At 51.3% G+C, this 25,978-nt stretch overlaps 1 protein-coding gene across 1 annotated transcript; it reads left to right on the forward strand.

Annotated features, from left to right (window-relative positions):
• Window positions 1-220: 220 nt before the first annotated feature.
• Window positions 221-25,625, forward strand: LOC309837869 (uncharacterized protein; the record flags this gene model as incomplete). The annotated part of the gene is given in 20 exon segments (XM_082678763.1): window positions 221-227; window positions 3,580-3,815; window positions 3,818-4,042; window positions 4,764-4,914; window positions 4,917-4,926; window positions 5,114-5,270; window positions 5,377-5,538; window positions 5,812-5,937; window positions 6,446-6,666; window positions 7,294-7,434; window positions 12,358-12,551; window positions 12,554-12,798; window positions 12,802-12,840; window positions 13,476-13,558; window positions 13,721-13,877; window positions 15,199-15,321; window positions 15,323-15,361; window positions 15,441-15,566; window positions 16,977-17,197; window positions 25,493-25,625. Coding segments are annotated over 20 exon segments (2,796 nt in total).
• Window positions 25,626-25,978: the final 353 nt, after the last annotated feature.

Consider the following 25,978-nt stretch of genomic DNA (forward strand, 5'->3'; position numbering starts at 1 on the left):
TGTGAGCTGGGAGATGCAGGTGGGAAGGTTGGGTGAACCCACGTCCCTAACACTGGACACAGGGCTGAAGTGAAGGGCGGCAGGGACAGTGAAGTGGGGAAGCGGGAGGGGACAGCCAGACCTCACTGTGGAGCAAAGTTCAGAGTGCCTCAGATTCCACTGGCTGAGCCATGCTCATCTGGGCATGGCTCAGCCTGGACGCCCCTCTGATCACAGAAGCATGGCCTGTGAGATGTCTGAGGGCCCCATGCCTCCTTTGTCCCCCTACCTCATTCTTCAGTTGAGAATATAGGCCCAGAGAGGGCAGTGACTTGCCCCAGGCCACACAGCGGTGAGTGGTGGGGATGAGGCCGTTGCTCAGCTCTTCTGACTCTAACTCGGGCACTCTTCCCAGCGCACAGATTCTCTGTCTCTGTCTCTCCCCAACCCCCTTCCCTCTTTTCTCTACCTCTGGGCTCTTACTTGAGTCCAAGACCCATGGGAAAGACCTGGTTCTGTCTATGTCACCAGGTAGTTGGTGCTAAACATGAATCTTCAACCTGCTTGACAAGCCAGAGGTGCAGCAAACATATCTTGGACCTCAGGGGAAGAAGCGCTCGGGCGGGCTGGAGCAGCTGGTGCTGAGCCTGGCTGTGCACCCTAACCACATCACGTGACCTCTCTGGTCCAGCTGGTGCATCTGTAAAATGGGGGTGGGGGAGGCTCCAATGTGTGCACAGTGCCCGGAAGTGGTAGCTATGAGCGCTGGTATTAAATGAAGAGTCCCAGGGCGGAGAGTGGGGAATGGGAAAGCCCAGCAGGCGGGCCCAAGCTCTTTGCTTGGTTACACAGCAGGACGCTGGTGGGACCAATACTGCCCTCCAGCAGCACCCTCAGAGCTGAGCCCAAAGGGCTCAACCTCAGACCTGCTTGGCTTTGGGGCAAGAGGCCGGGCAGCAGGGCCAGTCCACGTGGTCTCAGCCCTGCCCTGCCGCTCTCTGTGCTCCGCACTCCTGCTCTGGGGTCTGAGGTCTGCAGCTCCGACTCTGGCAGAGGTTCAGACGAGAGGTGGGAGGCCGGGCATGCGCAGAGCGCACCACACCCCAGGGTGTTTCTCCATAGAAATAGGCAGGGGCTGGGCAGTGGGCTGAGCCTCTGTTCTGGCCACTGTTCCAGCTGCCTGGCTCCTGCGTGGAAACAGCAGACAGGTGGTGCGGGCTTGTGACCTGACAATCAGGCTGTCAGCTCCTCGAGCCACGCGGTGTGTTCCCTGTCTATGTGCATTGTACAGCTTGCCGAGTGCACTCACAGCCTCAGCACATGCATTCAAACAGCCTGTGTGTGGTAGGTGCTTTATTTATGCAGCTTTCTCTACCTTTTTATCCAGTTGTTCAGAGCATCTGTGTTGGTTAAGGAACCCCTGCTCTTTTTTTTTTTAACATCTTTATTGGAGTATAATTGCTTTACAATCTTGTGTTAGTTTCTGTTGTATAACAAAGTGAATCAGCTATATGCACACGTATATCCCCGTATCCCCTCCCTCTTGCATCTCCCTCCCACCATCCCTATCCCACCCCTCTAGGTGGTCGCAAAGCACTGAGCTGATCTCCCTGTGCTATACAGCTGCTTCCCACTAGCTAACCATTTCACATTTGGTAGTGTATATATGTCAATGTCACTCTCTCTCTTCGACCCGGCTTACCCTTCCCCCCCTGTGTCCTCACGTCCATTCTCTACGTCTGTGTCTTTATTCCTGTCCTGCCCGTAGGTTCATCAGAACCATTTTTATTTTCTTAGATTCCATATATATGTGTTAGCATATGGTATTTGTTTTTCTCTTTCTGATTTACTTTACTCTGTATGACAGACTCTAGGTCCATCCATCTCACTACAAATAACTCAATTTTGTTTCTTTTTATGGCTGAGTAATATTCCATTGTATATATGTGCCACATCTTCTTTATCCATTCATCTGTCGATGGACACTTAGGTTGCTTCCATGTCCTGGCTATTGTAAATAGAGCAGCAATGAGCATTGTGGTACATGACTCTTTTTGAATTATGGTTTTCTCAGGGTATATGCCCAGTAGTGGGATTGCTGGGTCATATGGTAGCTCTATTTTTAGTTTTTTGAGGAACCTCCATACTGTTCTCCACAGTGGCTGTATCAACTTACATTCTCACCAACAGTGCAAGAGGGTTCCCTTTTCTCCACACGCTCTCCCACATTTATTGTTTCTAGATATTTCGATAATGGCCATTCTGACCAGTGTGGGGTGATACCTCTTGTAGTTTTGATTTGCATTTCTCTAATGATTAGTGATGTTGAGCATCCTTTCATGTGTTTGTTGGCAGTCTGTATATCTTCTTTGGAGAAATGTCTCTTTAGGTCTTCTGCCCATTTTGGGATTGGGTTGTTAGTTTTTTTGATATTGAGCTGCATGAGCTGCCTGTATATTTTGGAGATTAATCCTTTGTCAGTTGCTTCGTTTGCAAATATTTTCTCCTATTCTGAGGGTTGTCTTTGCGTCTTCTTTATGGTTTCCTTTGCTGTGCAAAAGCTTTGAAATTTCATTAGAGGAGATTTCCTGGCAAGAAAGGGAGCGGGAATGTGTCCCTCGAGGCTCTGCTGTATCTGGGGTGACCAGCTGTCCCATTTTGCCCAGGACTGAGGGGTTCCCCGGTCTATGGGGCTTTATCACTGAAACCAGAATATGGGGAAACCGGGAGAGTTGGTCACCATGGCCCTATTTCCCTGGCCATTCTAGAGTCTTCTGTGTCTCCCTAGGTGCGAGGCTCCCAGCTTCCTGCAACAACCAGGCTTGCTCGTCGATCTCCCAGGAGCCAGCCCGAGGCCTCCTCTACTCCCTTGGGCTCATCAAAGGAGACTATGCTGGAGAAAGTCAAGATGGTGGCTGGGGGCTTCCCGGGTGGCACAGTGGTTGGGAGTCTGCCTGCCAATGCAGGGGACACGGGTTCGCGCCCTGGTCTGGGAGGATCCCACATGCCGCGGAGCAACTGGGCCCGTGAGCCACAATTACTGAGCCTGCGCGTCTGGAGCCTGTGCTCCGCAACAAGAGAGGCCGCGATAGTGAGAAGCCCGTGCACCGCGATGAAGAGTGGCCCCCGCTTGCCACAACTAGAGAAAGCCCTCGCACAGAAACGAAGACCCAACACAGCCATAAATAATAATAATAATAATAATAATATCACCCTAGATTTAAAAAAAAAAAAAAAAAGATGGTGGCTGGACTCCCACACTTAACCAGGCGGCTGAGGGCTGGGTGCTGACCACAGGCCCCTTTGAAGCACAGATTGAAGCACTTGGTCCTCCCGGAGACACAGAGGGGCGCAGATGAGTCTCGACGTAGCCACCGGTCCAACGGGGCTCTGTTTTTACGAGGCCGGGAGATGTTCACGGGAAGCTAAGTAACAGGTTAATGAGGGGCTCTGATAGAAAATGGTATTAACTTTGATGAGGAGAAAACACTTTGTAAAGGCCAACACCCACCGGGGCAGAGATATAAACTCGGGGTGAGGAGCTGCCTCTCTGCACTGGGGGCATCTGGTCTCGGAGATTGATCCCTTGTGCCGCCGAAGCCGTGGCTTCCAAATGCCTCAAGGCCGGCTTCTTGTCGGGGCCTCTCAAGGTCCCGGGAGGGGCCGGTGGGGACTCGGTTTGCGTGTCCACGATGTACTCCAGCAGCTCCTGCAAGCTCCCTGGCCCGTCCCGGGGGGCCTGGAGTCTCTCTGCCCGCTCAGCTGGGCTGGGCAGGAGCGGCTGCAGGGCTGCCAGCTGTCTCCCCTCCGGAGGCTTTGCCAGCAGCTACAGCATGGAGGGGGAGGGGGCTGGGTCCGGGAGGGCATCCTTACCGGCAACGGGAAGGAGACCATGCAGTTCCCGAACGACCGGCTGTCCAGCTACCTGGAGAAGGTGCGGCAGCCGAAGCGGGACAGCGCGGAGCTGGAGAGCCACATCCGGGAGCGGAGCCAGCAACAAGATCCCCTTGTGTGCCCCGACTACCAGTCCCGCTTCCGGACCATCGAGGAGCTCCAGCAGAAGGTGAGGGGTTCAGAGTAGGAGCCTGGTGCCAGCAGCACTGGCCTGGCAACCCTGCTCCCACGGGACACTTCAGAGGTCACAAAGCCTGGTCACATGGGTGGCCTCATTTGCTCCTCTCAATAATCTTATGAGGGAGGTATCATGAGGCCATTTTACAGATAAGAACACTGAGGCTCGAGCTGGTTATTCAAGGTGACCCAGGGGGCTGTTAGTGGAGCCAGAGCTTGAATACAGGCTCTATGAATTAACCGGTCGTGAGAACTTCAGTACCACAAGCCACCTCTCTGAGTTTTAATTTTTTTTTTTTTTTTTTTTTTTAAGGGGAGGGGATCAGGGTTGATGTGTTTGGTGCAGACCAGGTCTCCTATAACTAACTCAGGGAAGGGAGAGCCTGTCAGAAGTTTCCTTCTTGCCCAGCCCGCATTCCCAGAAAGTCCTAGCTGACTCCTGAGAGGGACCATTTGTGTCCAGGGAATTACAGAGTATGCTCTTGGTAATAACCTGCCGTGAACCCCCTGTAGTCCTGGGAGATAGGAAGACAGGAGGAAACCGCCATGTCAGGCCTTTCCTGCAGCATTTCTCTCTCTCTAACCCAGGTGAGAGATGCTCTGCATTGGTAGGGACCTTAGGGGTCACCTGCTCTGATCCCTACAGCATGCCCGTAAGGATCCACGGAGTCTCAGTGCCAAGAGCCCAGGGATGGGTGACCCTCTTCCTTCAGAGGCAGCCTGCACCAGCTTTGGGGAGCTCCTGCCAGAAGAATGCCCTTTCTCTCACTGAAGTCACTTCTTTATTTCCCCTGACCCTGTGCACCAAGGCAGAGAATGCCAGGCTGGTGGTGCAGATGGACAACGCCAAGCTGGCTGCAGATGACTTAGGACCAAGTGAGTTGTCCCACTCGCTCATTGGTTGGGGGCTGGTAGAGCTGGACATGGGTGGTGCTCAGACTTTTGGTTATCGAGTCCCTGAGGCACAAGGCAGGACACACAGAACCAGGCCAGTCTGGGGTGGGATCTGACTTAGATATAAAAAGGAAAAGCAGCTTTAGGCACCCTGTTATGTGCCTGCCAGGTACGAGATGGAGGTGTCCATACGGCAGCTGGTGGAGTCAGACATGAATGGCCTGTGTAGGATCCTGGTTGATCTGACCCTGTGCAAGGCTGACCTGGAGGCCCAGATGGAGTCCCTAAAGGAGGAGCTGCTTAGCCTCAAGAAGAACCATGAGGGGGTGAGCATGGGGGGCAGGTAAACATGGGATCACGTGAGCATGGGGGAGGGGGATGAGTGAGTCAGTCCTCTGGGAAAGTTAGTGCTGACCCTGATCTGTGCCACAGGAAGTGAATTCGCTGTGCTGCCAGCTTGGTGATAGACTCAATGTCGAGGTGGACGCTGCCCCACCTGTTGACCTGAACTGTGTTCTGGATGAGATGAGGTGCCAGTACGAGACCCTGGTGGAGAAGAACCACTGGGATGCTGACGACTGGTTCAACAGCCAGGTGGGTACATTGAAACAGTCAGTGTGACAGAGACATAGAATGGGTCACAAGAGTGACCTTGAGGCTGTGAGTCAGGAAGCCTGAGTTTGGGTCCCAGCTCTGTTTTGACCTCCCTGTGCACCTTGGGCAGGTTGCTGTCCTGAAAGCAACAGTTTCCCCAAGGGTGAAATGAATGGGGTAGACTGGGTGATCTGGACCTGGCCCATGATCCTAAGTGGCCTCTGTCGATCTCTCAAGCTGAGTCCCCAGTGTCCCTGTGTGTGTATGTTTCAGACCGAGGAGCTGAACCAGCAGATGGTGTCCAGCTTGGAGCAGCTGCAGTCCTGCTGGGCAGAGATCACTGAGCTCAAATGCATGGTCAATGCCCTGGAGATGCAGCTGCAGGCCCAGCACAGCATGGTGAGCCCGATGCTGGCTTGGGGCTGCTGCTGGACCAAGCTTAGCAGTGCAGGAGCCCTCCAGCCTCTATTGCTGACCACATGGCAGGTTCCAGAAGGTCAAGTTCTTGAGTGTCAGGGATTTTCTGTGCAGAGAAGAGGGAATAAGGGCCCAGCCCCCATTCACCAATGTCCCAGGGGTAAAGGACAGGAGACCTGTAGCACCAGCATGTCCTGGTAGCAGCAGCTCCTGTATTCGTGTGAGCAGATTCATTCTGGACAATTATCAGTGACTCAGAGATTTCATTAATAGGGGAGCTCCTCTTCATAGATCAGGAGGCTACAGGGGCTAATTGGCTCATCTCAGATGAGATATCTGGCTGTGGTTCATCCAGGCTCAGAGTGACTCTCTGAGCTCCCGTTCCTGGATTCTGAGGCCTCACTGAGACTCAGATGGATTAGGTGTGACCTCCTCGCTCCTCCTCTGACATCTAACCTTTTTCCTCCCTATACAGTCCTTGCCCTCCCAGAGAGATGCTTTAGAACCCACCCTGGCAGAGATGGAGGCCCGCTACAGCGCCCAGCTGGCCCAGATGCAGCGCCTGATCACCAACGTGGAGGCCCAGCTGGTGGAGATCCGCTGTGACCCGGAGCGGCAGAGCCACGAGTACCGGGTGCTGCTGGATGTCCGGGCCTGGCTGGAGTGTGAGATCAACACACACCGGGGGCTGCTGGAGAGCGAGGACTCCAAGTGAGGATCCCTGCACGCTCTCTCATCTTCTGAATACGATCTACAAAGTTCTGGGGATACAGCATGGTGCCTGGGAAGAGCCCAGCAGTTGGAATCAGGAGCCTTGGGTTTTAGTTCAGGTCTTGTTATACATTCATCGTGCAACCCTGGCAAGTCCCTTTTCCCTCTGGGCCTGTGTTTCCCCATTGGTAAAATGAGGGGGCAGGACTAGCGTATTTTTTCTTTTCTTCTTCATTCATTAACAAAAAAAATTTATTAAATTAATTCTTGAATGTAATTGATTATTCATATGTATTTCACTTTTAGTTAAATCAATATTTAGAGTTTTCATCATTATGACTTCATTGTATTTTTCACAGCCGAACTACATGATATATCATAATTACTTCTTTCTTTGACAACCGTCACTGAACTCAAGTGCGTGTGCCCGACGCACAGGGAGGCGAAACAAACCAACACATTGGAGTCTGGAGCAGAGAAAGGCTTATTGCAGGGCCCAGCAAGGAGAACAGGTGGCCCATGCCCCCAAACCCCGAACTCCAGGACGAGGGGGATTTTTAAGGTGCTCCGGGTTATTGAAAACAGCAACTGGAAAATTATAGTCTTCTGGCCTTTTTTTTCTCCTAGGCTCCCCTGTAACCCGTGTGCCCCTGAGCACTCGCCCTCCAAGTCATGCGTCCCCTGTCTTCCTGTGGCTTCCTGTGGGCCTGGTGCAGCCCGCACCACCTGTAGCCCCCGCCCCATTTGTGTGCCCTGCCTGCGGGGCCGGTTCTGAGAGTGGCTAGTCCAGTAAGCCAAGGCCATTATCTCCAGGGCTTGGACTTGGCCTCAATTCAACCGTAATCCTAAAGCCCAATCCCCTGTCTTTGTGCAGAGCCCAGGCCTAGGCCTGGCCCTGAGAAGGCTTCCACACCTTCACCTTCCTCAAAGCCTGTCACTAAGGCTGGCCAACCCTGAAGCCCTCAGCTGCTCATCATTTCAATGGAGGTCAGGGTCTCTGTTCTCAGGCTGCCTCCTGGGCCAGGTTTTCCTTCTGGGTGCTGTTTTGGTGGGGTCTGAAATGCAGCAGAAGGCTCCTGTTGGAGGAACAATAAAGAGCGTTTGCTCTGGTTCTCCATGCCTAACCAGCTCTGTTCTGATATTGTTGGTTTGTGTCTCTGCTGGGTGAGGAGGGGTGACTCTTGGGCAGATGAATGGGGGAGGTTGGACCATGTATGACCCTGAGGATGACAGGGTCCCTGTGCCCCTAGTTGGGGTGGTTAGAGGTCTACAGTGTAGCATTTAGCTCAGCTTTCCTGATTAAGACCCTTCTCCAAGATTCCAGTGTTGTGACAGGTGACAGGTGACCAGACCCCTACTACTACCCTCTTAGTATATATGGTCGCTCTGGGGCCCCAGGAGAGGATGATGAATGCTGAGATCGGTATAATGTGAAGCATTTTAGGCCACTTCATTAGCCTCATGCCTGTGGTCCTTGTAAGAGAAACAGTACGGAATCCCACACCCAGGGGACTCCATAAAAGTCCCATGCTTTTAGAAGCGTGATATCTTCAACCTCTTCACACAGCCCTTCCAGTTCAGCAAACCCCCTTAAAACCCACAGCCCATCCAAAGGAGGAGATGGGAGAGTGAGCCCGCCACTGTGACTTCCACCCACAGTCCAGACAGTCTTGTTCTTAAGAGACCCATCATGTTCTCATGTGCTCTTGACCTCTGATGAGGTGCATGGTGCCTTTGGGTCCCAAGGCATTTCCGCATGGAAGTGGGAGCTCCCAGCATCTCGGACCAAAGACTCACTTGTGCCCAGAATGTCCCTCCTCGACAGACCAGGCAAATGACAAAAGCCCCACCAATCCCAATGGGAAATGGAGAAGGATGAAGGGAAACCTCTGAGATAGAAAGGAAGACAGGTTGTCCCTAGATGGCCATATGCTCTTCATGAGATGCCAAGAGCACTGCTAAGGAGCTTCAGCGACGCCAAGAGAGTTGCGACAGTGCTCCAGGTGGAGAACAGATTGGTGAAAGATGCTGACCAAGGTAGTCCTGAGACCCCCAACCCTTAAGAGCACCCAGTAGAGTTCACCTTGATTCAATTTTAGAATCCTCCCCTTTCCCACCCCCTGTAAAGGAAGGCCTGGAGTTTTGGTTTCTCCCAGCACCCTCACTCCTGGTGCCCGGCACCACCTCAGCTCCCATCTTCTTGGAACCCCTTGGTCCTAAAGAAGATGAGGGTCTCAGGATCATTCAGTTCACTCAGCAAACTTTTACTAAGTGCCTCCCTGGGCCAGGCAGTGTGTCAGGTGCCAGGGGTGGGATTGACCCTTGTCTGAGGGAAGCCTTGGGATGGGACAGGAAGGATGTCCACTCACTGCCTCTCTCCTGTCCTACCTCAGTGGTGGAAGGAGGCCAGCTAAAGGGGGTCTGGCCTTAGTGTGACGAACATGGGCTCCGCATGTGGGCAGCCTGACCTGGGTTCAAATCCTAGCCCCAGCGTTTACTGCTTATGGGAGCTTTAACAGGCGGTAGTCCCTTTGGGAGTCTCAGTTTCCTCATCAGTGAAATAGAGAACAGGACACTTGCCGTGCTGTAAGGTCCCTGGTGCTTTGCCGAGCACATGCTCAGCATCTGAAAACTGGTAACTATCATTAGCTCCATTCCAGCAGGACGCCAGGATTGCTCTGAGGATGGGCGTCCACCTTTTCCTTTCCCCACTTTCATTTCTGGCTTCCTTCTGATTTAGACCCGCAGAGCTAATTCCTTAAAGACTGAAGAGATCCTGTCCTCTGAAAAAACAATGATATGGAAATTACACTTAGAAAAAAGATATATATGCTCCTATCACCCAGTGGTTCTCAAACCCACCTGGAGGACTTGTTAAACACGGATGGCTAGGTCCCACCCTCAGAGTCCCTGATTCAGCTGGTCTGGGATGGACCTGAGAAACCGCTTTTCTAACGTGTTCCTGAGTGATGTTGATGCTGTTGGTCAGGAGGCCACGTTGTGAGAACCACCACTACACGTTACTGCAATAATGAGTGTAGGCAGACCTCACTTTCTCGTGCTTTTCTTTATTGTGCTTCACAGACACCGCGTGTTTTACAAATTGAAGGTTTGTGGCAACCCTGCATTGAACAAGTCTATTGACGCCATTTTTCCAATAGCATTTGCTCACTGCGTATCTCTGTGTCACATTCTGGTAATTCTCACAAACGTTCTCATGATTATTATATTCGTGACGGTGATCTGTGATCAGCGATCTTTGATGTTACTGCTACGACTTTCTGAAGTCTCAGATGATGATTAGCATTTTTTAGCAAGAAATTATTTTTTAATTAAATTCTGTACATGTTTAAAAAAATTTTATTTACTTATTTATTTTTTTAACATCTTCATTGGAGTATAATTGCTTTACAATGGTGTGTTAGTTTCTGCTTCATAACAAAGTGAATCAGTTATACATATACATATGTTCCCATATCTCTTCCCTCTTGCGTCTCCCTCCTTCCCACCCTCCCCATCCCACCCCTCTAGGTGGTCACAAAGCACCGAGTTGATCTCCCTGTGCTATGCGGCTGCTTCCCACTAGCTATCTACCTTACGTTTGGTAGTGTATATATGTCCATGCCACTCTCTCACTTTGCCCCAGCTTACCCTTCCCCCTCCCCATATCCTCAAGTCCATTCTGTAGTAGGTCTGCATCTTTATTCCCGTCTTGCCCCTAGGTTCTTCTGACCATTTTTTTTCTTTTTTTTTTTAGATTCCATATATATGTGTTAGCATACCATATTTGTTTTTCTCTTTCTGACTCTGTATGACAGTCTCTAGGTCCATCCACCTCACTACAAATAACTCAGTTTCATCCCTTTTTATGGCTGAGTAATATTCCATTGTATATATGTGCCACATCTTCTTTATCCATTCATCTGTTGATGGACACTTAGGTTGCTTCCATGTCCTGGCTATTGTAAATAGAGCTGCAATGAACATTTTAAATTCTGTACATTTTAAAAAGACATAATGCTACTGAATACTTAATACACTACAGCACAGTGTAGACATAACTTTTATATGCACTGGGAAACCTAAAAATTTGTGTGACTCGCTTTAGTGCAATATTTTCTTGATTGCCACGGTCTGGAACTGAACCTGCAATATCTCCAAGGTGTAATTATATCTTATATTTTTAGGGTAAGGATTAAATGGGCAATTTAATGCCAAGCATCCAGCACAGTACCTGGTACTTGTACACATTCAAAAAGGCTGGTCTGATGAGTCTCACTCCATGTGGTTGGTGTTTGCATCACCCGTCCTTCTGTCCTCTCTAAACAGTTAATACAGACAGAAGAACTGGAATTTATGGTTATTGCAGGAAATCAAACTGAGAGATGATTTAAGCTAACGCTTTCAATTTGCAGGAGGGAACTGAAGCCCAGAGAGGTAGAGTGACTTTCCCAAGGTCACACAGCTAGTTAGAAGGTAGCATCTCTATTTTGACTTTTCTTAAGCAACACATTTCAGGGAATAGGGCTGGGCGGCATTTTTCCTTCCATGCCCCTTCACCAACTCTTCTAGAAATATATGAAAAAGAAGAAAAGTACTTATACTTCAATATTATATTGAGAAGATGCGTAAATAAAAAGTGGCTATATAACACACCCATAGTAAACACGAAGTGTGTGAACCCACAAGTATTACAGGCAAGACTAAAAACCACTGGTCTCACCTGCTGCTTTCTTAAGAAGTGCCCAGTGGCTTCTAGAATCAGAGACACTTGCTCCTGGTCTCCCGGCTTTGCTCATCCCAGAGCTGCAGTGTCACTTCTCAAGGGAGCTGATTCACTCTGCTCCTGTCTCTGGGGTCCCAGAGTGAGCCCCCCCCATTGCAGAAAGCGAGGTCAGAGCCAGTTCCAGCTTGTTCAACAACAATAATCGAACTCTCTGTACGTGGAGCAGTGAGAAACGAAGGGGAGGATCCAGAGATGGTCGAGATAGAGCATCTGCTCACAGAGATATTCATGGCATTGACTTCCTTTCCCAAGACTGGGGTCCTTACCTCTCTCTTTCTCAGTAGCATCCAGTTGAAAGGAGGCCCCTGATTCTTAGGCTGTGCTGAGTTTGTTCTCTCCTCCCTAATATTATTTCCTTCCCCTGGGAGGAAGATGATGCACATTCATGAGATTCAGAGGCTCTTTTTCTTTCCTCCCTGGATTCACACCACTGCCAGCATCGGTGCAGCCTCCGTCACCCACACGTTTCCTCCGTAAGGGGCCGGGCCTCCTCTTCCCGCAGGGAATGATCTCCTTAAAAGGAGGGGTCGCTGCCCCACAGAACTGTGGCCTCTCTCAGGGACAGAGCAGGTGGGGCCGCAGGGGGCAACGCCACTGGCAGCACAGAGCCAGGCCTGGCAGCCCCACCCTAGAAATGAGGGCCCGGGCCTGGAGCTGGTCCTTTGAAGATGTATCCTGAGGCTCTCGCCCGGTCATCAATGACGGGAGCCCAGAGTCCTGCCTTAGCCAAATGAGAAGCTTGGCCTCTTTCATGAGGAAAGGAACTCCTTATTGGAAACCAAATTACGAATGAATGAGCAGCTTCCTCTGGGACTGGTGATCTTCTAGCATAAGTCCCCTGACTCCAAGGGTACATAAAAAGGCCCGAGCAGAATGGGGTTGGCAGACACTGACACTTCACGCAGCTGCAGCCTCTCGGACATGACGTCTAACTGCTCCCCAGCCTCCATCAAGAGCTGCCCCCAGTCACCCTCCGTCTGCTCCAGCAGCACGAGCTGCCGACTGGAGCTGTGCCTGGGTTACGTCTGCCAGCCCGGGATGTGCGTGCCCTCTGTCTGTGCGCCCACCCCCTACTGGCCAGCCACGTGCCTCTCAAAGGCGCACTAGCCAGCTCCTGCCAGCCCGGCAGCTGCCGCCCGACCAGCAGAAGCTCCGGCTCCACGGGTTCCTACAGCCGATACTTCGAGGGTTCCTTCAATGGCGATGAGAAGGAGACCATGCAGTTCCTGAACAACCACCTGGCCAGCTACCTGGAGAGGGTGCGCCAGCTGGAACGAGACAACGCACAGCTGGAGAGCCGCATTCGAGACGCCTCCCGGTCTCGAGCGCCTGCCTTGGGTCCTGACTAGCAGTCTTATTTCAAGACCATCGAGGAGCTCCAGCGGAAGGTGAGGGCAAGCGGTGAACAGACTCCCTGGGAAGGAGACCCAAAGAGCTGGCCTTCCAGATCTGAATCTCACTCGTTTCTTAAGCTACGTTCAGGGAAAAGAAACTTCCCTAGGGCGCAGGATTATTTCCTAATTCGAGTGCTCAGCCGGAGCCCTTCACGTGGAAAGAGGCCTGGGATCTAGTCTCAGTTCTGTCATGGATTCATTGCGTGACTCTAGGAGGTCCCTTCCCTGGGCCTCAGTTTCCTCATCGGAAAAATGGGGATAATAAGGGTCCTTATGTCAAAGCGTTTCCATGGGTTAATACAGGTAAAGTGCTTAGCCCAGCCCTTGGTACGTGGTGAGTTTTCAGTAAACCTGAGTGCTCGTTAAGGACCCTTCTAACTGTCATGTCTAACAGAGTTTTTCTTCCCACGTTGCTCATTGCATTCAAAATGGGGCATTCAGATTTATGAAGACCCAGGTGCTTGAAAAATAAACCTCACGTTTTCTGAGGACTTGCAGTTCACTGAATATCCCTCAGAGTTCCAGAGGCTTCGGCAGGGATGGCTGCAGGGCTACTGGTTCTCCTCACTTGGGTTCTTTTTCCTTCTTCTTGTCCTGGGCCGACCCCCTCTGTGTGCTGTGGCCCCCAGGTTCTGTACACCGAGGCAGAGAATGCCAGGATGATCGTGCACGTCGACAATGCCAGGGTGGCTGCCGATGTCTTCAGGACCAAGTGAGTGCGGCCAGGGGACGGAGGCGCCCTGTCTCCCGGCACATGCTGGGGGCAGCTTTCTGTCAGTTTCATAGACAGTAGGAAAAGCGCCAGTGGCTCAAGGTCTTCCCTGGGGTTGGCACTCAGTTTCACCCCTCAGTCGCTGACCCTGTCCTGACATAGGTACGAGATGGGGCTGGCCATGTGGCAGCTGGTGGAGGCCGACACCAGTAGCCTGTGCAGGGTGCTGGATGAGCTGACCCTGTGCAAGGCCGACCTGGAGATGCAGGTGGAGTCCCTGAAGGAGGAGCTGATGTGTCTCAAGAAGAACCACGAGGAGGTGAGGCCTGAAGTCCAGCTGAGGTGGTCCTGGGGGGCCCAGTGAGAAGAACGTGGGATTTGGGGTTGGGTAGTCATGGGCTGAAATTTCCAGGCCGGCCACAGATTGTATACGTGACTTTGCCCAATTTATTTAACCCTTCTGTAACCTTTCCTTTATGTTCTCATCTGTAAAATGGGGCTAACTCTATCGACAAGGCTGCTGTGAGAATTCAATGAAGTCACAGGTCTTAAACACCTGTCCTTTGGTTGGTGCTTGGAAATGCTAACGACCTTCCCTTCTGCATTTCCTGGACTGGCGTGACTGCCAAGGGCTTGTGGTGACTTGTTTTTCTCATGAGAGCTGCATAACAGGGGTAGAGTGGCCCACTAGGGCTGGAGGGGGCTGTTTTCTAGAACCAACATGGAATGGCCCGTCCGTCTCTGCTAGGCTGGACTGTGGGGGGTGGCCCCCATCTCGTCTAAGGGAGAGGTGAACTGCAGTGGTTTTCTTCTTTTCTTCTCTCCCCATCCTTGTTCCCCTTCCTCTCTTCTGTTTGCATATAATACACTTAATCCAAAAGCCACAGGTCGACCCTCTGCTTTCTGATTTTTCCTCATCTCCTGCAGGTCCTTGGAGGGGAACCCCTCCACCCTGGGCACCTGTATGCTGTAAAGCCCACCTGAGCGCTGGTGTTTTTTACCTCTTTCCCTGGGTTGACACTCAACCTCTCAATTTGGGATTTGAAAGCACAAGTGCCTCTGAATCCTGGCTGGGTTTCCTCAGGCTGAAGTGTAAAGTAACAATGTTACCACATACTCAATGAGCGCCCGAAGGCACCTGACTCACCCCATCTGGATCAGAGAACTGGGAACTGCCCCAGGAGGCCACTAATGAGGAGTTATCGCTTGGTATCGGCAGCCTCAGCAGCAACTTTCTCTTCTTGGCAGCGGTGGCAGCGGAGCCTGAGAGGCGCCTGCTCTCACTTGGGCCTTGAACCAAGTAAAGCCAGGCTCCTGCGGTGCTCCTTCCCAGACGAACGCAGGCTGGGAGGGGGGCCGGGGAGACAGGGCACAGTTGTCCCATTTTAGTCCAAATGGACCAAACAAACCCTGATGTTGCTCCTGGCTTCTGCCAAAGCTATAGGAAGCCTCTCCCATCACGGGGTGTCCAGGTGGAGCTGAAAGACCCTCGGGATGCTGCAGAGTGGCTGCAGTCCTCACAGGGCCCCTCTAAGGCAGAGATCTTTAGCATCCTTTGCTCCATCTTCTCACATCTCCTTGGGGGAATGATCTAGGATCGCACGACTTCACACTTGCCTGGTGTTCTTGTGTCTTTTCAGGAAGTCGATGCCCTCCGATGCCAGCTTGGGGACCGCCTTAACGTTGACGTGGACGCCGCAACCCCCGTGGACCTGAACAGGTTTCTGGAAGAGATGTGGTGTCAGTACGGGGCCCTGGTGGAGAACTAATCACAGGGACATGGAGGAATGGTTCACCAGGCAGGCGGGCCTCTCGCAGGGGGCTGGCCTCCCCAGGATCCCTGAGAGGCACCCCCAGCCTTCTCCTGTCTCCCCCATTGCAGATGGAAGCACTTAACCAGCAGGTAGCCACAAGCTCTGAGCAGCTCCAGAGCTACCAGCCAGACATCAATGATCTGAGACAAACGGTCAACACGCTGGAGATTGAGCTGCAGGCCCAACACAGCCTGGTGAATGCGCCTGTGGGCGCCTGTCTCCCAGCTCTGGAGCTCAGGCAGCACCGAATGTAGGGGCAGGCATCCAGGAAGGAGGAGGGGGAAGAGGAAGAGGCGGGAGGAGGGGGACGGCGAGGGGGAGGAGGTCCAGATTTAACCACCACCATTGCTTGCCTGGCTGACCTCTCCTGCAGGGAGGTTTCTCCCAAGACCCAGCTCAGAGATAAAAGGGCCATGTTTCAAATCTGATGTGGGTTAGGTGGCCCCTGTCAAACAGTTCCCAAGAAGGCTTGTCCTCTGCTTAGCCTGCCCTTCCAAACCCATGCTTCTCAACCCCACCTGTGCAGATTTTAAAACTCTCCATGCCCAGGTTCTTCCCCAGATGAATTATATCAGAGTCTCTGGAGGTGGGGCCTGGGCATGGGTGTTTTTTTAGCGTCTCCCACATGACTCTAAAGTGCAGCCAGGGTTGAAGACCACTGATCTCAGTGATGCTTGTAGCGGGGGAGCCTGGAGAACCTCAGGTCCAAGGCCTGAAGCCTGAGTAAGGTTGAAGAAGGAATAAGGGATTTAGCGTCACGTGAACGTAGGTTCAAACCCTGGCCTGTCACTTCCCACCTGTTTAACCTTGAACAAGTCACTTGACCTTTCTGGGCTTCAGTTTCCTCAGTGACTCAGGTAGGGAGGGGTCATTCCCAAACCCAAGGAGAGACTTGGCTCTTCTCGGCTCTTTCTTTCTTTCTTTTTTTAAAAAATTGAATGGAAGATTCTTTAAATTCTATAGCGCTTTACAATTTTCAGAAGTTTCACATGCGTGATTTCACATAATTCTCTAATAACCCTTTTTCCCCCTACCCTTATATTGCCCCTCACCTTCTCCCTCTCCCCACTGGTAACCACTAGTTTGCTCTCTATATCTGTGAGTCTGCTTCTTTTTTGTTTTATTCACTAGTTTGTTGTATTTTTAGAATCCACATATAAGTGATATCATACAGTATTTGTCTTTCTCTGACTTATATCACTTAGCATAATGCCCTCCAAGTCCATCCATGTTGCTGCAAATGGCATTATTTCATTCTTTTTTTTTTCATTCTCTTTTATAGCTGAGTAATATTCCATTGTGTACATAAACTCCACATCTTTTTTATACACTCATCTGTTGATGGACGCTTAGGTAGCTTCCATGTCTTGGCTATTGTAAATAGTGCTGCTATAAACACTGGGGTGCATATATCCTTCTGAATGTTTTTGTTTTCTTCATATATATACTCAGGAGTGGAATTGCTGAGTCATATGGTATTTCTAGTTTTAGTTTTTTGAGAAACCTCCATACCGTCTTCCACAGTGGCCGTTTCTCGGTTCTTTCTAAGGTCATGGAAAATAGGTCCTCTCCTCACAGCTATTTTGTCTTTCCTTTTGCCTTAGAGAGACTCTCTGGAATCTACCCTGGCAGAGACGGAGGCCCGCTACAGCTCCCAGCTGGCCCAGATGCAATGTCTGATCAACAACTTGGAGGTCCAGCTGGCCGACATCCACTGTGACCTGGAGCGGCAGAGCCAGGAGTACCGGGTGCTGCTGGATGTCCAGGCCCGGCTGGAGTTTGAGATCAACACGTACCGGGGGCTGCTGGAGAGCGAGGACTGCAAGTACCTGGGGTGTGAGAGGTTTGGAGGAGGTTATAGGAAGCAACTGGATCTACCCATAAGGTACAGCCCTGTCAAGATTAATAAGGGATTAGGAAGCCGGGATGATCCAAAGACGTCAGGCAGGTCTTCATGCTGCCATCCCACACCTGGCCCATTGGGACCATTCTGCTCCACTCCAAGTTGGCAGACTCCTTCTAAGTGCTCAGCGTGTGCCAGCGTGTGCCAGGGGATACTGAGACGGATGATGACAAAGCATCTGTTCTCAAGCCTTTTCCATCTCCAGGGAGACAGACATGCCACTGGAGATCATATTGGGGAAGGGTGGATGTTTGGGGCACTTGGAAGGATTATGTAGCTTCATGTGTTGAGCTGTGGTGGAAAGGAGGACAGGAAAGATCAGCTGGGCCCCATTCAACGGTGAACCACAAAGGCCATGCTGGGGAGGGAGGGCTTTATTTTATAGGCAGTTGGGAGGCCTTAACTTTTTTTTGAGGAGGAAATGATAGAATTGCTTAACTGCCTAGCTCCTCGCTAGATGGTAAACAACTGGAACTCAGAGAAAAAATATTTTTATCCCCTCCATCTGGTGCATAGTAGATGCTCAGTAAACGTTTCTTGACCAAGTCAATGAGAGCTCAAAGCTGCTCTTCAGGAAGATGGCACAGATGGCAACAGGAAGGGCTGAGTAGAGAGAGGGAGGAAGGGCTGGGCACAGGAGCCATCCAGGAGGCCTTGGATGTGGTCTAGGTAATAAACAATGGGGAGGGTCTGAATGTGGGCAGTGGAGGCATCTGCCCCCAGCCGTGGTACAGGCAGAATTGGCAGGGCTTGGTGGCTGTCTGGATGCAGGATACCTCTGGGCCTTGGGTACCTGATGGGCTGATGATTGTAGGTAGACATTCAGCCTTGCTTCTCTGCCATTTAGAATCTTGTCCTCCAGGGCAAGGGTTGCAAAGTCAAATATTTTTCAAGAACTAGGCCATGAACATACGTGAGTGACATGGGTGTTACTGTGGGACAGTGGATAACCAGGGAGCTATGGCTTGTCCAATGAAGGTGGTGCTGCCTCCTCAGGGCCATTTCTACCACATATGATGAAGATTCAGTACTGCTGGATCTTCTCATTATTCAAGGGAAGCTGGGAAGCTGCATTTCTTTTAAATGTTTAGGTTCTTTTAAAACAAATGTTTTAAGTTCTCCTGATTTTTAAACCTTTTCAACAAATTTAAAAAAATACAGGGGCTTCCCTGGTGGCGCAGTGGTTGAGAGTCTGCCTGCCGGTGCAGGGGACACGGGTTCGTGCCCCGGTCCGGGAAGATCCCACATGCCGCGGAGCAGCTGGACCCGTGAGCCATGGCCGCTGAACCTGCGCGTCCGGGCCCTGTGCTCCGCAACGGGAGAGGCCACAACAGTGAGAGGCCCGCGTACCGCAAAAAAAAACAAAAAACCCAGCAACAACACACTGAACATTGGATGGAGGCCAAATAGCCCAGAGACAGGACAGGCAGCCTGAGGACAACATCCAGCCTGAAATGTGTTTCATCTGGCCAGTACTGTATTTTTTTTTGCGGTACGCAGGCCTCTCACTGTTGTGGCCCCTCCCGTTGTGGAGCACAGGCTCCGGACGTGCAGGCTCAGTGGCCATGGCTCATGGGCGCAGCCTCTCCACAGCATGTGGGATCTTCCCAGACCGGGGCACGAACCCGTGTCCCCTGCTTTGGCAGGCGGACTCTCAACCACTGCGCCACCAGGGAAGCCCCTTGTTTATCTCTTAATTTCAACTTCTTGCCCAGTTTCTGAGCCTTTTAATTCTTCTTAATTCTGGCAATGACACAGTTGTTCTGTTGGGGGCTAGGGTAGGGGATTGGGTGGAAGTCAAGTTGAATAAGAATAGGCTTTGGAGTGGAAGGAAACAGATACTGAGAACGGCTTTGACACTTTATAATTGGCTTGAGCCAAGAAAAATGACTTCACATCTCTGGTCCTCAAAACCTTATTTATTTATTTTTGTAAAATTAAGATAAGGATACCCACTTTATACGGTGTAGGAAGGATATAGACAATATGGTTGATAAATCCCCTACACACATGATAGGTGCTCCTAACACACATGATAGGTGCTCCTATCATAAGTCTTTAGAATCGAGGAAGTAAGGCAGGAAGAGGGGTTGCAGTGACTCTGATAATACAAATCTTTTGAGTTTCATGGTCAAGTTCTTAGATGATATTCCAAAAGATTATTGTTCAGTGTTGTTTGTTATTGGCTTCTTGAGCTCTCTGTTTTTGGTCTGGATCAGGCATGGTCTTCAGAGTCACCCTCATACTGATGAGTTTCTTAGACACTATTTAAGACACCCATGGCTACCCAAGTTATTGTGCTTCCTGATGGACAGGAACGTAACCAACTGTGTGTCAGGTATGAGCCTGGCATATAGGATGTGCCAGGAGATGTGCTGAATGAATGGACTTCATAGTCTTTTTGCCCCTTAAAATGAGACCAAAAGGCAAACAACGGAAGAAAGAAGAAATACAGAACTTCTTGTTAATCAAGAAGCCTATAACATCTACTAAGAATCAATTTCTTCCCCGGGTCGGGAAGGCTGGTTGAGTTTTCACCCAGGTCAATGCCACTGTAGTCATAGAAGTTTGTCTCTCTTGCTGCTCCAAAGACCAACAGGAATAGTCATGCCTTCTGTGTGGACACATCAACAAGGAGGCCAACCCCAGTCAAAGCACAAACATCTGATGGCTGAAAGGACTTCTGTTCTTTTAAAATAGTAAAAAGCTTCTGACTTCCCACCCACAGCCAACCTGATATCAGAGAGCCAAGAGGCACCTCAGAGTCTTCAACATTCCTTTAGTGAGATAAGGAACTCCTAATGGTAAACTCAACAGCTGAGTAGCAGGATGATGGCGCAGCAGGAGGTAGAGAATCAAGCAGGGAGGTCAAAGCATGGAGACCACACCCACCTGGGATGGGGTTTAAAAGGGCCGGGAGGGAAGAGGGTTGTCAGATTCAGTGGCTTAGCCTTCCCAGCGGCTCTGAACCTCCTGTGCATCCTCAGCTCACCATAACTTCCTCCTGCATCAGCTCATCCCACTGCCTGGGCTGCACCAACACTCCTGGAGCAAGAAACATCTGTGTCTCCTCCACTGACATTAGAGACTAGCCTGGGGCAGAGGTCAACAATGCCCCCCTATGTCTCTCAGCCACTCTGGCACACGCCAACCGAATCCCAGTGGGAACAACCCCTCTGGGCTGACCCAGCCTCTGTCTGCCCACAGCTGCAATGCCGCCTGCCCCTTGCTGGGGACCTGCCACATTCCTGGCAACATCGGAATCTGCAGGACCTATGGTGAAGGCTCCCTTAACAGCCATGAGAAGGAGACCATGAAGCTCCCGAATGACCAGCCGGCCAGCTACCTGGAGAAAGTGCGCCACCTGGAGCGGGACAACATGGAGCTGGAGACCCAGATCCAAGAGTCGAGCGAATGCCATGTGGCCACCATGTGTCTGGACTATCAGAGCCACTTCTGCACTATCGAGGAGCTGCAGCAGAAAGTGAGGTTTGCGATGCTCTCGATCAGAGGTTGGCAAGCAACAGTCCCTAGGCCAAATTCAGCCTCCTGCTTGACTTTGTAACTAAAGTTGTATTGGTACGCAGCCACGCTCACTCACTGACGTATTGTCTGTGACCGCTTTTGTGCTACAACGGCAGAGTCGAGTAGTCATGACAGAGATTCATGGTCTGCAAAGCCTGAAAGATTTACTATCTGGCCCTGTACAGAAAAAGTTGACTGACCCTGCACTAAATGTTCAGGGCCTGGATTGGCAGTGGAATCAGCCACAGATAAAATTATTTTTAATTGAAGTATAGTTGACTTACAGTGTTGTGTTAATTTCTGCGGAACAGCAAAGTGAATCACTTATACATATGTATGCAAATTCTTTTTTATATTCTTTTCCATTATGGTTTATCCCAGGATATTGAATACAGTTTCCTGTGCTATACGGTAGGACCATGTTTTGTTTATCCAGTCTATATATAATAGTTTGTATCTGCTAACCCAAAACTTGTGGGAAGAGAATCTCTTGAGTGAAGGTGAATGTGAATGCGAAAAGGATGAGATGTAGGATTTGATTCCCCAGGATTCTGAGTTTACGCTTTCTGAGCTTCAGTGCTTACAATTCCTAAATTGTAGTTGCAAAAAACAGTGTAACCTAAGTTCTGGTGCAGCAAAAGGGGTCAGGGGAGTATGTTCTAATGTCTTTTATGAGCCAGTATATATCCATTCAGTAATATTGGTCTCTTATGTATATCTGCTGTCCCCTTTGGTTATAATGCAATACTTCTTAAGAGACTTCATCTTAGTTTTGGAGACAGAAAGACAAAGAATATCAGAATAAGGGCCATGACTCCAAAAAAGATGTTAAAAAAAAAAAAAGACTAAGGCAAAAACCAAAATTAAATTGGGTTTCCCTGGTGGCGCAGTTGTTGAGAGTCCACCTGCCGATGCAGGGGACGCAGGTTTGTGCCCTGGTCCGGGAGGATCCCACATGCCGTGAAGGGGCTGGGCCTGTGAGCCATGGCCCCTGAGCCTGCGCATCTGGAGCCTGTGCTCCGCAACGGGAGAGATCACAACAGTGAGAGGCCCGTGTACCGCAAAAAAAAAAAAAAAAAAAAAAAAAAGGACTAAGGGCCATGGAGCTATGGCTAGATTCAGGGAAGACCTTTGAGGAGGTTGACCAACCAGTGAAAGGGACTTATTAAGAATGGATCCCACCTTATCTACAAGTGTAATAACCAGCCCATTGTTCTGTGGCTTAGATTCCACATCTTGTTTATACCAGGTTAAGCATCATATCTAGCAAAATAAAATTAAGTCTTTGCTATATGTTCAGTTTGCTACTACCTTCCATCTCTTGCTTCTTTGGGCTCTATACCTTCACCTTTTGCCACGCATTCTCTTGCATGTGCCCCTCCTGTACCACACCAGCATAGCTCACATGTTTGGGAGTTCGTGTTGTCCAAGAGGATGTTGTAGTTTGAACCCAGCCAATGGTGCTTCCTTTGACTGAGGCCATAGATGGCTCTGGGAACGAGCAAATCTCTGAGTGTACTTTCTTTTCCCAGATCCTGTGCGTCAAATCTGAGAACAAGCAGCTGGTCGTGCAAATAGACCATGCCAAGCTGACTGCTGATGACAATAGGACCAAGTGGGTTGGGGTACCACACTTGGGGGAGGGGCCAGATGTCTACCTGGACTTCTCTCTCGTGAGGCACTTGGTATAGGAGATGTAATCGACCGAGATCCCAAACCCACAGTTACAGCAGGAGTCAACAGAGGGCATTAAGCCCAAGGTCTTGAGAAAACACCCCTGGCGACCTGCAGTTGTTTAACTTTTATAATTTACAACCTGATTTGGAACGCATCCTCCACTTGATTCTATGTAAGAAGAACCGGGTGAAGTGGGCAGGGCAGTGATGGCATCTCCTTCGTGAGGATGCAGAGGCTCAGAGCCCTAATGGCACTTGCCAGAAGTTGCACGGCGTCGAGCGGTAGAACCAGAACTTGGCCCCGCATTTCCTACCCCGAGGTCATTTCATGCGAAACTCCGCTGCCTTGGTAAAGGATGTGTTTCCACACTGCAGCTCGACCAATTTGTGAGCACTAATTATTCATGACAGAAATCATGGTCCACAGCCTACAGTGGAGGCACGTGAAGGTCAAAGGGTTTATACTCCCTAGAGGGTCCAATGTAGGAGCAGGGAAGGACATTATATATATATATATATTTGTTGTTCTTGTTGTTGTTTTTTGCGGTACACGGGCCTGTCACTGTTGTGGCCTCTTCCATTGCGGAGCACAGGCCCTGGACGCGCAGGCTCAGCGGCCATGGCTCACGGGCCCAGCCGCTCCGCGGCATGTGGGATCTTCCCGGACCGGGGCACGAACCCGTGTCCCCTGCATCGGCAGGTGGACTCTCAACCACTGCGCCACCAGGGAAGCCCAGGACATTATATTTCATTGTCTCTTTTCTGGGCACTGTGGACGCCTCACTCCTCCAGAGTTAAGGAAGCCGTTTCCTTTCTCTCATTCTGCCAGTTTGGCTTCTAATCTGGGAGAGAATCCAGGGTCCATCTCAGCTGGGGGTGTGGAAGAGGACGGTTTACAGTGGGCACACCTGGCTGCTCTGTAGCCTCCCCTTTGGCCATCTGCCCATGAGGGCAGCGTTGACCACGGTCCATCCTGGTATGCTCAGTACCGGCCACTCTGCCTGGTTGTCTTAGGTGCTTAGTATTGAATGAGTGGGGATCACCCTGCTGTTTCTGTGAGTGCACGACACAGGAAATGCCAACTCACAACTGGAGGGCAGAGGGAAGGCCAGCAAGGCATGCTGTAGGTTGTGTCCTGGGGCCCCTCTGCTCTCTAACCCCAACTCCTGTGCCTGCCCTGGTGAAGGTACCAGACGGAGCACTTGCTCTGCCAGCTGGGGAGGGGGCCGACGTCTGTGGGCTGCACAGGGCACTGGACGACCTCACACTCGCCAAGGCCGACCTGGGGGCCCAGCTGGAGTCCCTGAAGGAGGAGCTGCGTTGCCTCAAGAAGAACCACGAGCAGGTGCGGGGCCCTTTGTGTGACACGTGGAGACGTCCTGGCGGTGAACTCAGGCTCCTTCGGAGGAAGCAGTGAGGCTCTTCCTCCTGCTTGGGTGGAAGCTCGTGCCTCGCTGTTAAGCCTTGAAGGGGAGCTCTGGCTTTCCGTGGGACCTTGCCCACTGAAAGGCTCTGGAAGCTGCTATGCTGACGCAGGCAGCACCTCATCCTCAGAGGAGGGCAGGGAAATCGCTGGAGGGGATGGGAAGTGGGAGGTGAGGCTTTGAGTAGAGGGCAGTGGGGGCCCCATGTATGGGACATCCTCCTATGTCCACAGGGAGTCCACGCTCTGAAGTGTCAGCTGGGGGACCAGCTCCGGACTGAGCTGGACGTGGTGCCCGCTGTGGACCTGGGCGGGGTGCTGGAGGAGATGCGGTGCCCGTACGAGGCCCTGGAGGTAGAGCTGCAGGCTCAGCTCACGCTGGTGAGTTCCTTTGTGGGCATGGAAGACTCAGCTGGGCTCCCGCTTCCCATGGGCAATTCCCAGGTTCGGTACATGCGTCACTTAGATACAGACCAGGGACCCAGCTTTAACCTGATTCCTCACCTTTGCAAGAACACTCTCGTAGATGGGGACGCAAGAACATTCATGTGGTGAGGGAGGTTCTGCAAACGTCTCCTAAGGTCTACGAGGAAGAGTCACAGAGCGTTGCTAGTTGTCACAGCTGAGGACTGGATTTTTCTTGGGGCCTGGCAATGGCTTGGGGTGTCATAGCCTTTCTGAAGAGACTGAGGACAGGGTCGATGACTGTTAACCTCTTTCCCTCTTTCTTTGGTCTGCAGAACTGGCTGTGTGAATCCGGGGCCCGCTTCGGCACTGAGCTGGCCCAGAGGCAGTGCCTCATCAGCGATGTGGAGGCTCAGCTGTCGGAGATCCGGGCTGACCTGGAGCGGCAGAGCCGGGAGTACCAGGTGCTACTGGACGTCAAGGCCTGGCTGGAGGGTGAGATCGCCACATGTTGGAACTTTCTGGAGACTGAGGACTGTACGTATGTAGCCTGATGTTGTTTGTGTCAATATCGTGTGTAAAAGCAGAGATGTCTTATTAGGAATGACTCAAAAGGAGGCGTGCCATTGCAGACCCCACCTTTGGGGACAAACTTGCTACCCAGCAAGCCTGGTGGGCTGCCTGGACGTGGAGGAGGGTGTGCAGGGCCTCTGCAGCTCATGCCGTCCATTGTGTGGCCCATGTTATGCTCCCAGGTGCTAGTCACTCCCACAGGGGCTAAAATACTGAGGGCTCTGTGCGTTTAGGTTTTGCTAAATTCTCTCTGGAATATTCCAGGAGCTTTTAAAAATATTGCATGGGGCGGTGGTATCTATTCTCTCATTTTAGTTCCTCAGTAACGCTGTGACAAAGGTAGGACAGATAGTACACCCCTGTGAGAAATAAGGAAGAGGACCAGGGGCTGTGTTTAAATGACGAGAGTGGCCGGCCACCGGCTTTGCACACAGGCGCTCTGAGCTCTGGCCGCAGCCTCACTGTGAATTCCGGGCAAGTCACTCCCCTCTCTAGGCCTAGAGGGACCTGTACCGTCTAAGCCCCCTTTTCTCTTCCAATTCTAAAGTGCCTATTTATTTTGGATTTTCATACACTTCTCATGCCAATATTTAAGCACCTTTTTTTCTTCTGCAGGCTCCCCTGCAACATGTGCGCGACCCTAGCCTCCAGCACCTGTGCGGCCCCTGCAGCCTGTACCCACTGCTCTCCCTGCCTTTTCGGGCCTTCTCGGGCCTCCTGTGGGCCTTGCTCAGAGCCTCGATGCTGAATTACTCCTCAGCCAGAGATGCCAGAAAATGGGAGATGTCTGTAGTCCCTTGGCTCCAACCCCCAGTCCTGCCATCGGAGGCCTTTCTTCCCCAGCCAGCCTGGGGGAGACTGAAGCCAGGCAGTGCTTCTCTGTTGACGGGCTTTCCAGCCCGGTAGCTCAGCCCTGGCCCCTGGATTTGTGCTTCCTCTCTTCAGGATGTCCTGACTGCTCCATTTTCTCTCTTCTGCTGCCTCCTGATCTCTCTGGGATGGGGAGGGTAACCTCGCTTTTATTTCGCTAATAAACTTTACTTCTGCAGCATAAGGAGTCCAGTGCCTGCTGGTCTGTTTCTCCATCCAGACCGTGATGCA

The sequence above is a fragment of the Grampus griseus genome (assembly GCF_964374135.1).
Source record: "Grampus griseus genome assembly, chromosome: 20".
NCBI lineage: Eukaryota > Metazoa > Chordata > Mammalia > Artiodactyla > Delphinidae > Grampus > Grampus griseus.